The sequence below is a fragment of the Acromyrmex echinatior genome, chromosome 15 (genome assembly GCF_024713525.1).
Source record: "Acromyrmex echinatior isolate Ae372 chromosome 15, ASM2471352v2, whole genome shotgun sequence".
In the NCBI taxonomy this organism is placed as follows: Eukaryota; Metazoa; Arthropoda; class Insecta; order Hymenoptera; family Formicidae; genus Acromyrmex; species Acromyrmex echinatior.
In genome coordinates, this window is record NC_141866.1 from 6,022,178 (window position 1) to 6,036,758 (window position 14,581).

At 33.2% G+C, this 14,581-nt stretch overlaps 2 protein-coding genes across 11 annotated transcripts in view; one reads left to right on the top strand and one right to left on the bottom strand.

The window, feature by feature from the left end:
• The window catches only part of LOC105148923 (uncharacterized), a 256,440-nt gene that overhangs the window by 237,871 nt on the left and 3,988 nt on the right, over positions 1-14,581 (top strand). The window lies entirely within an intron of this gene.
• LOC105148922 (echinoderm microtubule-associated protein-like 2) overlaps positions 1-14,581 on the bottom strand; it is a 46,072-nt gene that overhangs the window by 6,283 nt on the left and 25,208 nt on the right. For 3 of the 10 annotated variants that reach the window (XM_011060973.2, XM_087414132.1, XM_011060971.2), the window contains exons 2-12: positions 12,010-12,306; positions 10,298-10,528; positions 7,449-7,602; positions 6,821-6,934; positions 6,313-6,441; positions 5,342-5,410; positions 1,614-1,919; positions 1,048-1,120; positions 724-930; positions 344-581; positions 18-175 (exon numbers count right to left, since the gene is read on the bottom strand). In XM_011060973.2, coding sequence (XP_011059275.1) covers positions 18-175; positions 344-581; positions 724-930; positions 1,048-1,120; positions 1,614-1,919; positions 5,342-5,410; positions 6,313-6,441; positions 6,821-6,934; positions 7,449-7,602; positions 10,298-10,528; positions 12,010-12,061 — 1,731 coding nt within the window. In that variant the 5' untranslated portion in view covers positions 12,062-12,306. Of the gene's footprint in view, positions 1-17; positions 176-343; positions 582-723; positions 931-1,047; positions 1,121-1,613; positions 1,920-5,341; positions 5,411-6,312; positions 6,442-6,820; positions 6,935-7,448; positions 7,613-10,297; positions 10,529-12,009; positions 12,307-13,874; positions 14,096-14,581 lie in introns of those variants that run through there. The other 7 variants (XM_011060970.2, XM_087414131.1, XM_011060978.2 and 4 more) reach the window with 7 other exon arrangements.

Here is a 14,581-nt window from a genome sequence, read left to right on the forward strand (position 1 = left end):
AAGTTTCCCTGACTTGCCTGGGCTTCTTCTCCCGTCAGATTCAAAGAGGCATCAAAATACAAAATCTTGCCGTCTTTCCCGCCCCCCGTGATAATGTTGCCATTTTTTAGAACACATATAGAAAAAATCGATCCTTCATGGAGATTCCTTACTAGCCTTGAGATTGTGTTAGTACCTGAAAATAAAAAGAGACAAATAATACTTTTTTTTATTTCAAAAGTTAATTAATTTAATCATTATAATCAATTTTTTAATTAATGGCGTGAGGCAGAGATAATGTTTTTCTTGTAAAAATTTAACAAAGATTATTACAAGGCATCAAAATTATTGCTAAAGAGACTACCTCGAGCCCAAACGATGATGTTGCCATTGCTGTCGCCAGTGAGGACGTCGCCGTTTTGATTGAAAGCGACACAGGTAACATACCTGGGTTTATCCCTGCTCTCGAAGATGCCCATACGTTTATACAGCATGCCGCCGTTGTCCAGGGACCAAAAAGACACGTGTCCTTTTCCGCAAGAGACGATCTGGTTACGTTCCAGCGGATGCCACTCGGCGCAAACCACCGTGTCGACAGAACACTGCAATCGGCAGTCATCGGCCGTTAAATGGCCTGCTTCCGGCCGGCATATACGCGAATCATTTACAACATTATAGATATATGTTGCAATATATTTTAATTTACGTCATTATATACGCATTTGTTAGATTATCGCCGCATACCTTCGTTTCGGTTACTTTGGTGCCACGATCGCTCTTTTGCCAATCCCAGATCGATATATTGTGATCGGAAGTCTCGTCGATGGCGCACAAATAATTTCCGCCGTCGGCCTTGGAGAATGACAAGCAGCAAATCGATCCATCAAATTCACCATTTCCGATTACGCTAAGAGTCGTCAAGCTTACGGAGTTCCATATTCTAATGTGCGGCTGAAATCCAAGATACCAAAATAATATTTCGTAATTTATTTGTTACATTTGATTGTATAGTTAGAATGACGTTTTATTTTTTTTATTTTATATATTTTTGTATTTTTGTAATTTTACCATGGCATCCCGTCGATCCGTTCCGCACACCTGTCCTGTTGCGACAACCAATTTGTTTGGATGAATAGCTATGCTGTATGAAAAAAATATTAAATTAATTATTTAATAAATTAATTGATATTATTAATTGATATTATCTATTGAGATTACATTAATTGATTATATTATCTAATATAATTTTCCATAATTTATTATAATATATAAAAATGATCAAAGAATATTTTATAATTGTCCTAACTTTCTTTTATTTTATGAAGAAATTAAATAAATTTATTTCTGTCTTTTTTTTAAATATTAAAACTTTATTGTATTAAAATTCTGTATTAAATAGACTTATCAAGAATATAAAAGATATGAAATATCAAGGATTTATATATAATATATAATATAATATATAATATATAATATATATTTAATTATTATATATATGATATATAATATATTTGCATCAATGAGTTCAATACATTCATTAAATTATTAACGATTAAATAATTACTCATTAGACATTTAATTGCTGCGATATTTTTCTTCATAAAAATATCACATTTTTTTTCCCATTTTCTTACCATTTGACGTCGTCTGTATGACCTAGGTAATGTCTCTGGCTATGTTCTTCCATGTTATACAGAACAACGACTGCCGCGACGAAATATACGATTTCGCCGGTTGGCAGCAGGTGTAAATTGCTACGGCAATCGCGGCCGCGGTAACCGTAGACCCAGTCAAGCTTCAATTTGCTCTGCGGCGGCGTGCTAACTTTGTGAAGGTCGTAGGATTCCATCATGGATGTGGGAACGTAAAGAATGACTGGCCGACCGCGTAGATACATACGAACGGTGCCTTCCTCCTCGTTATACTGCATGTCTCTAGTGCTATAAAGAAATTGCTCGTTTATGTTTGCTTATTCGTTCTTATCGTTAAATTTATTTTCCGACTAAATGTTATATTTTAAAAACTCAAAATGTAAACGAAACTTATTTTTATAAAACGAATAAAAATGCATTCGAACGATCTAATCGATAAATTTTTTTCTGCTGGCGACATATTATTTATATTATATATTATATATTTTCTTTATTTCTTACACATCTAAATTTTATTTTAAAAAATGTCTTCATATTTTCTTCTTAAAATTCTCTCTCTTATCTTTCTTAAAATATTATTTATTTAGTGTCTATATTTGAGACAATTTTGTATCTTATGATTAAAACCGATCAATTATAGCTGCATTAAATAGAGTTTTTCTTACGTGTTGCAAATCGATAATAACGACGATTTTTTCAGTTTGTATGAACTCCTACAAATAGCTTGTAAACTCGACCCTGCTCGTCGACTGACGTACTCTCCGATCGCACTGTTCGCGCTATACTGAACGAATTCGCCAGGCTTTCTGTGTCGATGAGGTCTGGTAACCGCGACGAATGACTCACGCGAATAATGAGTTGGCTTTATTCCGCGATCGAAGTAACACGTGAACTGTTACGTCAATTTTTATTTTTTCCTATTTTTTTTCTTTCTGATATTATCGTGCATGAATTATTTTTTCATCCTGCGTTCAATCAAAGTTTTTAGACTTGTTTTAATCTCATTTACACGGTTAAGGACGAGGAGGGCTGCTTCATAAAACAACGTAAACGACGTACAAACTTCAATCTCTTTATCTTAATCTTTCAGATCATAAGACGTGTTTCAACAAAGCTGCACTGATTTTATGATTTATATCTTAGCGATAAGGATTCCCATTCTTTAATGTATCCTTGTATCATAAAATTGTATAATAAAAGATGCATGCAATAAAATAAATGCCGAGCAAAAGCGAATCAATATAATACAGAACAAGGTAGCGGAGAATTGTATGTAGCCTTGACCAAATTCTTCGTGTAATTCGAAATCCGGACCTTCGTTACTTTTGCTTTCACATTTATTGTTATATTCACGAATTTTAATTAATAAATTTCAAATCTGATAAGCCGTATAGATGCGCGATTTATAAAAATTGAAATAACATATTTGCAAAAATCTGCACTTAATATTATTAAACACTAAAACCAAAAGTAGGATTATTTCGATTTATAATTGTTTCAATTAGTATTCGAGAGATTCCTTATAAAAAACTTTTATACACGGAAAATTTAAATCATATTTACTAATTAAAGCAATCCTTATATTAAATCATTCTATTTTTACAAATAAGCATATTTTTCTACATAAAAAATTTCTACGTAAAAAAATATTTTTCTATATAAAAAAATGAGTACACGCAAAACTGTGTTGCAGCTGATTACAGATCGTCACGCTATCCAGTGATAACTTATTTATATATTTTCATACTATTATTTACTTCGTCTGATCAATAAATTCAAATGAAGTAGTTCACTCATAACAATGCAACGAGCAGGCAAGGGTAAAGCACTTCCGACTGTATTTTTGACGTTGAATGATGCGAGAAGGCAACAGGTATGGAAAGAGGACCACGTGGTTAACGGCTCATTTAACGTCCTAGTGCGAAGCGCGCCATTGCGTTACCGAAGAAAGTGAATCGCAATTCCTCTTGCTGTTGCACAACCCATGCATACTGTGTTTCCTGGTGTGCACGACGTCATGGTATCACGAGCACGCCGGAAACGTCGGCAAAAAAAAAAAACGCTGCCTGAAAGTGTCTTCGGATAAACGACTTTTCAGCTATCTTTTTGTTTACAATAGATAGACGAGCATATCCAATTATAAAATATTTACTTTGCCAAATTAATAACATTTATTTACACGACTAAAAAAAATATGAATAATGCCTACGCAGATGACACCACTTACTTGTCTTCTGACGTTACCATGTAACATCATGGGATACATTCTATCTTCTATATTTATACTGTAAGATCATATTATAGTAGTACTGCACTATTGCACATAATTACCGTTAAATTGCTTTCACAGCGTAAAGTACAAAATATATAACTTCATTCTTTCAATTCAATTTATTAGCGCGAGAAGTATTGTAGATGCGATAATAGACTTTCCGCTATGCGTATCGGTTTCAAAACAAATAATTACACGATTATGAAACCGCAATTAAAACATGCGATTAATGTTGACCGTGATCCAAGTAACGATGCAAAACAATCCCAGACGTGACATTTAAATCTAAAATATAACTTTTACGTCTCGTACAGTATCACATCAGGTATGCACGCCCCTTTGAACTGCACTTCTGCCAAGCTGGAAGTTTCACAGCCTTAAGAAAATCTGTGCATGACATTTGCATGCTAGATCGAAGGAATAGTAACGTGTATTGTAATAATTAACGGTGTGCCAATGCGGTGATAATATATACATGCTGTGCTACGTGCAAACGCATGCGGCACGATAACTTCCCATTTAACGGATATTTGTTGCGATACCGATCGACGAATCGGCAAACGTTAAAAATTAGTACTCGTTAGCACGAAGCGAATTCTTTTTTTGTTATAAAAATTATAAGTGCAATAAGATTGATTTAGCCTTATATTATTTCTGGAGATTGGTTTACCCTTATATTATCTTTTTATCTGTTTACAAATTATAATACGTGTGGCACTAATAATATTTTGTAAAGCAATGTGAACTTTCTACAATAAGCCATTACCTAAACTCTAAAGCCATAAGAAATTAATCAATCATAATCGATTATTCTTCTCAAATTCGACTGTAATTGGTCAATTGCTTACTAAAACGTTAAAAGTTTAAGTATTGCTTATTGTAGAATGTTACGATTTTAAGGAAACTTTAATAAAATTTTTAGATGAATTCTACAGGCATCTCTTACAATTTCTGTAAAATATTTATCAAAGAGAATCGAAGTATTAAAATTAAAATTAATTAAAAAATGATCAAGACGTTTATTAAATGAAGCGCTATTTAAAAATTCGTGAAGCCTCTCTTTCAATATTCCACCGATTATTCACTTGTAAAGAGATAAGCAAATTCGATCCGTAATCTACACAAGATCGCGATCAATTGCCCCCACGATCGCATATCCCGCAGATCGTGTGTCATGCAGATACATATCACAGCGATAACCCACAGGAAATTCTACACGTGCGTTTAACGCCTGTGTTTTAAGCGAGGTCTTTACCGTGCGCGCTCACCTGCAGAGGAACGAAATTGCATCGTAAAGACCGTTCGGCGTGCACGTGCATCGAAGAAGAGTATGCACGTGCGACCTCGCGATCACCCGCGCGGCGGGTCGTCTAAACACGGCTACGGAGAAGCCAGATACGGCAGTAAGTTGTGTAAAGTACTCTGGTATATTATTTACCCGTGCTTGACGTTGTTCATCGCCGGTGGCTTGAACAGGTTGAACAGGGACTTGGTGGACGCAGACAATCTATAATGAACGAAAATGCAAACGAAAACCATGCGGTGCAAAAACAATACAGGGAAGAAAAAAGAAAAGAAATGGAGAACCGTCTCTAATGCGATCGGCGTGTTTCCCGCGTATTTGAAGGTTTGATTGATAGGTCTACAAAGAGATTCTTCTCATCGATTCGATGTGCTTCAAGCATAATTTTAAAAGAGATTAGAATAGGATCTTTTCTTTCCGAATAAATTAGATTCAGCCTTAATTTTAAAATCTACTTTAGGTAAAGATACAACTTAATAGGTACTCGTAAAATGGAATTTAAAAATTACAGATTTTTTAATCTTATTCTTGTACACTGAAGTCTACAATTTACTGCTGAATCTCTTATTTCTTGCGATCCATCTGTAAGCTTTACTTTTTATAAGGTTTTTTTTTTTCAAATTGTAGTGGTATGAACGAGAAGAAAAAGTAACATTTAATTAAGTTTAATGTACTTGTGCAGAAATGTACAATACAAGAAAAAACATAACAGTGCATAACACATGAAGCAATAGCAATTTTCTGACCAATAGAACGCGAGAAACGGCGGTTTCTTGACGGGAAACTTTCTTTCAAATTGCATAGTACGATCAACCAGAAAAAAAAAATATTTAATTAAGTTCTATGTACCTGCGCAGATACAATGTGAGAAAAAACATAATAGCGCATAAAAGACGAAGCAATAGTAATTTTCTGACCAATAGAACGCGAGAGACGGCGTCTTCTTGACGGGAAAACGCGCTCGATCGCTTATGAGAGAAGAAGCAAGAAAAACAGTGACGGTGATAACAAAAAGTTAAACTCGTGTGATCAGTGAAATGTGAACAAAATCACAAATAGCAGACAAACGGTGCGTTTTACTGTTACATTATTAGCTGCGAGCTAACCTGGTACCGACGAGCTGGGAATTGCTTCCCTGGTTTTGCGGAGAATGTGTAAAATCACCAGTGGACGACCATCTCTTCGCTCTTCTTAGGCTACTTTGTGGCGGTCCGTTTGATCTTGCCGTGGGCGATCTAAGACATCGAATTCAATTCTCGTACAACAGCATCATGCATACGTACACGCATCGCATAACGTCGTAATGACGCTCTAAGAACATTGAAATATATCGCTACTAATTAAACAGCGAGTGTTCGTTAACGTGACGATAACACTAAAGAGAGAACATACATGCGCAATCATACACGCAACACATAATTAACAATATGCAACGAGAATAATCTATGTTCTTGTAATTGGGACGGAAAATTGATTTAGTTGGATTAAAAAGTATATACGTATTTAAAATTAATATTTATAATTTCTATAGTTTGGGTTTCTATTTTGCGGCATAAATTGCGACAATTTAATTTACGGTTTATTTTACATTAAATTATAGTTTAAATTTTCTACCTGGCTACAGGCAGTGGCGTAGCTCTAGGGCTTGGCGATGGCACCGGAGAAACACTACTACTACTCGGACTATCGGAATGTAAAGAGCCCGTTGACTGATAGTGGACAGATCTCCTGAAACAAAAAGTAATTAACTAAAACAAAGACGAAACACAAATTATTTAAAAGCTCTAGAATATGAAACAAAGTCAAATAAGTAGAAAAAGCACGAATGCAACTAGAAGAATATTCGATATTTGGACACTTTGTATAAAATCTTTATATTAAAATGATATGAAATCTTTATTTATGTATAAAGAATAATTTTGTTGCAGTATCTAAAAGAATTAACTACAGATCTGAAAATAATTTTGCTAAATTAAAATAATTACGTAAGAATTTCAATGATGAGCAATGCTATAAAAAGTTTTGACATTCTAGCAACCAGTTTGAGCATCCTACATAATTATTTTGATGGTCCAACGATTCAGGTCTGTATCTGTTATAGCTAAATTTTTAGATACTTCAGCAAACTATCCTGAAGCAGCTGCTCTTCTGATCTGTTTGCCAACCTAAGAAACCAACCGTTCAGTCTTAGATTTCTCTTTGTTAATATTAAACACAATTTACAGTGTTAGTTGAATCTTACCTTTGAGGAAGTTGGGAGGGATGCACGTAGCTGGCAGGCCGTCTCGGACTAGACGTCGCATCACGAACGTCCTGCGACGATCCCGAAGAAGAGGAATTTCTGAGGCCACCGGTCTGACGCAGCCTCAAGTCCTTTTGTGGCACCGAATTTTGACCTGAAAATAACTTTTTCTCTTATTCGAAATATTTTAAACAAACAAAAAAAATATTCTGTATCGGATACTAATTTACTTTAACTGATCAATAATATCCCGCTTTATTGCCTATCTTTGTTTATCTCTAAAATTTTCATTCTTTAGAATGAGATTTCATTTCAAAAAATTTAGAGAATTCTGATAGGGGAAGGAATTAGTCAGAATTATTTGTATTATATTTATCTATTTTCAATATTTTTTAGTACACCTAATATAAATATATATAAAAAAGAAAAAATTGAAATGATTAATAAAGCCAAAAAGGCATCGGTTATTTCATTGTTAAATACAGCATTTCAATTGTAACAAGATCCTCTGCTTTTTGCATTAAACTTTGGATATTGCATAAATAATATGCGATGTAGCTACGAAATGTATAAACTGCGTGATTGGATTTCAATAGCGGTATAACGGTGCGCGATATTTATAACGCCTTCCGTGATGTATTACATCTTTCCGATGTTCATCAATTGCTAAGAGCTAAGCTAAGGATGCTCTCGGCGCAATAATTTATGCACGTCAGCGCGATTCTGATTTTCATTTCCTGCAGTTTGTCTGACAGGAGCCGAAGGAATATTCGCATGCTTTCAATCACGGGAACATAAAGAAAACAATTAGAAAATTATTCGCCTTCACAAGCTGACACCTCGATTGCGCGAGAGAATTAACGAGCGTGAGACAAGGGTGTTTCCGTTTTCGTTTTAATTACGTTACTTTCTCCATAAAATAATTATGGCAATGAAATCAGATTTAATAAGTAATGATTAAAATGTATGTACATGTGACAAAATAAAAAGAGCGATCGAATTATGACATTTCTACATGGAAAGTTTTGGTGAAGTATTTAAAAATTTAGTAAAAAAAATACGGATCTGAAAATAATTTTATTAGACGTTATCAAAATAATTATGTAAAACACTCAAGATGATTGATAGAATGTCAAGATTTCTAGTAACATTGTTCATTATGCTTCAGTTTTCTACATAATTATTTTTATGCTTCAACAAAATTATTTTCAATTCTAGCTAAATTTTTAAATACATCAATAAAATCATTCTTTCCATGTATATTCCACTGAAACAAAATTTAATAACAGTTAAAATGAACGAAAGATCATTATTCTTAATATTTTACAATGTTTAAATGTATGACAGCATATTATATGACTTTTCCCTTCATTCTGTCAGCCTTCCAGTATTCGCTTCGATCATTCCCGAATTCTCGTGCAGAATAAAGAATTCTCTCCCAAGGTCTGCACGAATGCTGAAGACCGACGAACAATTACGTGAATCCATTCACGTTCGTGAGTGGGTTTCTCGATTGCAATGAGCGAAACTGAACGTGACCTTAAAGCCGTCGCGTGCCAACAGGTACAACACCCAGCTTGAGCTTCATTTTCAGACGTTCGAACACTCGCGATCTCGCGAGGTTTCCTCGCATCCACAATTTCTGTCGTAATGTACGAAACTCTAGACTACTCTAGAGATATCCGCGCACAAGTTCGCCGGAAATGCACGCCTGACTTAAGTTGCATGTCGTGCATGATCGCCACTCGCACTTACGTCGACGTATTAATTTGCGCCTTGCAATACTGCGATGAATTTTTGCCGCTATTTTACGATGTGATATTACGTGTCAGGATAAAATGTATATTTTCGCTAGATATATGTGCAATCAACGCTTCAAGTGGGAGAAGAAACATGTTTCATAAAAACATGTTATTTGTATTCTAATAGTAAAATAGCAGGGGACGAATTTTAATTATAAGATACGAAGGACGGAAACTTTCAATTATGATAAGAATTATATTTAATTATTAAAAATAATGATTTGAGATTCAATCAAAGAAATAAAAAATAGCTTATTTATATTAGTAATCATTAAAGTTTTAACATATAAAATTTTTGTATGTAAGTGCAATTTTGTTCATATTCTGACTTTTGAAACTGGCAATTAACGACAATAAAAATGACATATATGAGTAATTGTATCAAATTTGTCAATATTGATATATACATAATTTTTATTATTGTTACATTATAATGCAATAACTGAACAATTGAAATATTCAATGGCGATTATCAGGAGAAATAGGGTATGCATTTGCTTGATTACCAGCAAAGGTGCGGCAAATCCGATTGTTTACAGGTCTTACATCGATCAATCGAATCAGCTTTCCTTTCGTTATCACAAATGAGAAGATATGATCTTAGTCATGTCAGTCAATTATCGATCCAGGTTTATTATCGTGAAATTTGAACTGTGCGTGATCATCGAGAAATTAACAATTAACTTTTTTTTCGTATTAATTTTATCACATGCTTCCATTGTATATCATAAATGGAAAATTTATAACAATTGCTTTTTTAACAAAATTATAACAGAAAAAGGTATAAATATAAGTAATCGAGAGCTATAGAATTCATTCCAATAAATAAACAATTTAGTATATAACTGCACAAAAATTAAAAATCGATAATAAAGTGCTGTCGTTTAAAAATGAAATTATTTAACATTCTCTATTAGATAATGTTTGTTATTAATTTATTATTGCTTTGCTCCGGTAGTGCTTTATATACGGAGAATGATATTTCAAATTATGAAGCATTTATCGGTCGTTAGCTTCCATGATCAATATGCAGCTTTGCCAACTTACTTCTGAGAGGTACATGACCATTCCTTAAAGGCGAGGACACCATTCTCTCGTTTCTCCTCTCATTCCTGTCATCCTCTCGCTTTTCTCTTGCCTCGAGCTGAGCAATTCGCCTTAACGCGTCCGCCAAAGTGGCGCGAAGACAAACTATCTCGTCCCTCTGCGCCAAGGATTGCCTTTCGAGATCCGCTACTCTGCCTAAAAGGGACCCGGTCTCACACTCCAGCATCTCATCTGAGAATGAAAAAGAAATTCTGTTTAGGTACCCGTTATTTGACTCTACTTGAATTTCGTCTTTTGATCTCTGATCTTTTGTTTTTTATCAGAATTTCTCAGAATTTATTTTTATTGATAAAATTAAAGATAGGATTCTGTGTTACACAGAACAAAGATTTAATAGGAATAATATTTATGTTGAATATATTTACATATACACTTATACAAGTACAAATTTTTATTAATAATAAAACAAATAGTTTTATAGAATAACAGGAAATTAAATGGGACTTAGTAATCTTGCAAATAAAATCGACTTATAACATTAATAATACATTAAAAAATCACTGCAACATAATATATAATTTTTATTTTAGATATTAATTTAGAATTTTTACTATAGATATATTTATGTTTATATGTTCTATATATACATTTATCATTCTGTAATATCAATAACAGAAATATTAAAAATTAAGATATGATATTGTTGTAAGTATGACACATATCTTTCCCTCATATATAGCATTACTATTTATTGAGTAGTGAATATGACGTCATTAAATTCACTTTAATATCATTCTTATCAATTGCACGATAGACAAAGTAATCAAACCCTACGGCTAGCGTGATATCATCTCTACTTTACAATGTCATATATGTAAGCTAGATCTAAATATTATGACGTTTTGATACTTTTGACACAGTTCAGCTGGAAGCTAAAACGCGATGTATTTGATTATCCAACATGTCAAAAAAATATCCATTTACGAACTTCTTCATACAGAAATAGCTCGAATTAGGTCACGGTTTTCTATGCGCTGTCAAGATAAAAATTGAACTCTTTCCTCAGTGTCGAGCGAACCGCGTAATATCGACTCATGAATTGTGCATGCGTGTGCCAAGCATTTAATTTTACATGCCTATCGGCCGAATCTTTGGTATTGCATATCCGCGAAGAGTACGAACAATAAAAAGAAACGTCGACGATTTATCGTCACACTATTTATCGTCTCGCCGGCCATGCAATTTACAATTCATAGAATATATTGAACGAAAATCAGCATTTGAATTTCGATAAATCATCATTTTGCATTGTTATATTATCTAATAAAATGACATTATCATTGTATTACAATAAATGCAAATCAGTCTGTCGAAACGGTTTACAGAGCTGAATTGCTTCCACAAAGAGAAAAATTTGGTTAGAGAATTTAAAATATTACATTGTAGCTAAATTTTATTAAAATAATTTTTAAATATTTTTTACTGCCTCCGCATTAACGATGTTCCAAAAAACTTATTTTTACATATATTTTTTAAAGCATTTTGAAAGCCAAGAGAAACGTGTGAAATTTATAAATACACATATTATATTAACAGACTGAATTCCTATTAAAAATATTTGTCTGAGAATGTGTCACAAGGTCGTGTACGATTTTTCACAACTCGACGAGGTGGTATCTAAAAAAATGTCGACGAATTATTTTTGTACTCACGCCACGCTTGTTCCGCTTCGTCGATGGTATCCATCGTGTCCGGCGTGGACATTGCGATTAACTCTCGCGATGACCCCGGAGTATTAATACGTTATTCAATTGAACTGATTAAGCGCAAACAGAGCCAACGCACTCTCCACCAACATATCTTTCGCCGCACTCGTAACAATTCTCTTCATCGATAATATCCAAAGTTCACTTAGAAAAAGAGCAATTTTCTAATCTTTTTTTCAAGTTTTTTTTTTGACAAGTCAGCTTGTTCGCTCGGGACTAAAGTAACTAACTGCACTCGCATATCTGTCAGTAAACAGAAAGTCAAAATAAGATTTATAAGAAAGTTGGAGTCATGTGATACAAGGACAAGAGAAACGAGACGATGAGAAGAATGTCTTTCGCATCTAAACGCATGAGGCACACGTTAATTGTGATGAGTTTGGTCACGGAAGTTCTACGACGTTAATAATCACTTTCAAACAAAAGTGAAACGTCCTGTCTCCATAAAATTAATTATTGGATAATTTTACTTTATTATCTTTTTGCATTATCTATAATTTTAATAGGATATAGAAACTATGAATTATATTTGTGTGTGAATGTACAATTTTTTTACATTCTTATTCAGGAAACACTTCAAGATTAAAAAAAATTATAAAATTAATCTATATATAAATATATTTATATCTTATTTGAAGAAAATGGATGCAATTTACAGAAAATTATTTATAGTAGACTTTTTACAAACGTTACACAATGAAGAACAATTTCATCACAAACATCACTCATTGTCATTAATTTGAGTATCAATTAGTGTCTCGCAATTAACACAGGAAGAGTTATTGAATTAGCACACTTCTTTCGTAAAGTTAATACAGACAAGAAAAAACAAGAAATTATTCGTAACACAAAGCGAAACGTTATTTCCTACCGCCGATATTGTCGAAACTGAAACGCTATCGCGAATGGTGAGAATTCGAATGCCAAGCTGTGTCACGTGGACTTAATAAGCAGACGTTACTCAGTGACGTTCTTCAAGTCAAATTGGCCATTAACGGTTCATATGTTAAACAGTCGTATTTTAAAAGTAAAATAAAAATTGACATTCACATGTATGATCTTATGTAAATGTATATATGCCGCATTTCTCTGACATCTATAAATATACATTTACATGTAAACGTACGTTGTCGCTGTCGCGTTTCTTCTCAACTTATTCGCGAATTCTTTGATCAGTTTGGATTTGAAGATAGTAATCAATTCTAAATTAAACGAATTAAATTGTGATTTGCAAGAAACGCGAAGAAGCGCAACGATTATTTACTGTATACGAAAAGAACGACTTTGCTGAAATATCTAAAAATTTAAATATACTGAAAAAAGAATGTACTAAATTTTAATAAATACTTGTTTAATAAATAATACTCGTTTTATTAAATATAAATACATATTTATTTAGTACAAGAACCATTAATTTATGCGATTTAACTCTCATTTTTATTTACTTTATTTAATGTATTTTGCTGTAAGTAAATGTTAAGTTAGTACTATTCAAATAATTATTTAATTTTAATACATTTTTCTCTCAAATGTACAAATTTGAAAATTTTGTTGGACTATCAAAAATAATTGTGTGCTCAAACATAATGATCAATATTGTAAAAAATGTCGACATTTTGAACTTGAATGTCCTCAACTGTAATTATTTTGATAATCTAACAAAATTTATATTTATATTTATATTTATATTATTTATATTATTTATGTTTATATAAAATTTATATCAAGCCAAATTTTTAAATACTTCAGCAAAATTATTCTTTCCATGTAATAACGAATGATGTGTTGCAAGTATGGTATATGACTTTTACCCTCCGATGTAATGATAACAGCGGTGAAGAAATGTTTAAAAGCAAATCGTGCGTAACGATCCAAAGCGCGTTTCACGAAACGCGTGATAGTTGTGAGAATATAGTTGAAGTTACATAAACGCGCGCATATCGTAACTTCCTCGCGCGTATCGTAGAGAGGCCGAGAAAAGGAAACATGGAATTTCTGTTCCTCCCTTTCTCCCGCGTCAGTGCTTTCCCCACTAGAAGATGCGATAACCACTCGACGAGATGAACGATAATCGATCGATAGGCTCTTTACCCTCGCACTTACACGACTATCTCTTTGTGTCTCGTATCTCCAACGCTTTTCAGAAAAAGCGCCTGTGATCGATAGAGTACTAACGCGGAAGTGACTCTTTTTTTCCTTATGGCAAGGGATATAGCATCGATGAAAATTTCTATTAGGGTAAATATTCTCGGCACAAAGCACGAAAATGGGATTATTTGCAGCACGGAGTTTCCTTCTATATTTGCGATTAAGGTAAAATTTTATCGAAATTTATTACAATTTTATGCACTGAACTCATGCACACGTGTGTTGTATATTTTTTTTTTTTATTTGTTGTGCTGTAATATTTTTACTTAATTGGTTCCGAATGTAAATACGTATCAGGAAATACTATTTGTGAGTGGTGACAAGTGTGGGTATCGATAAAATTATTCATGCTGCAATAACACTCCGCTTA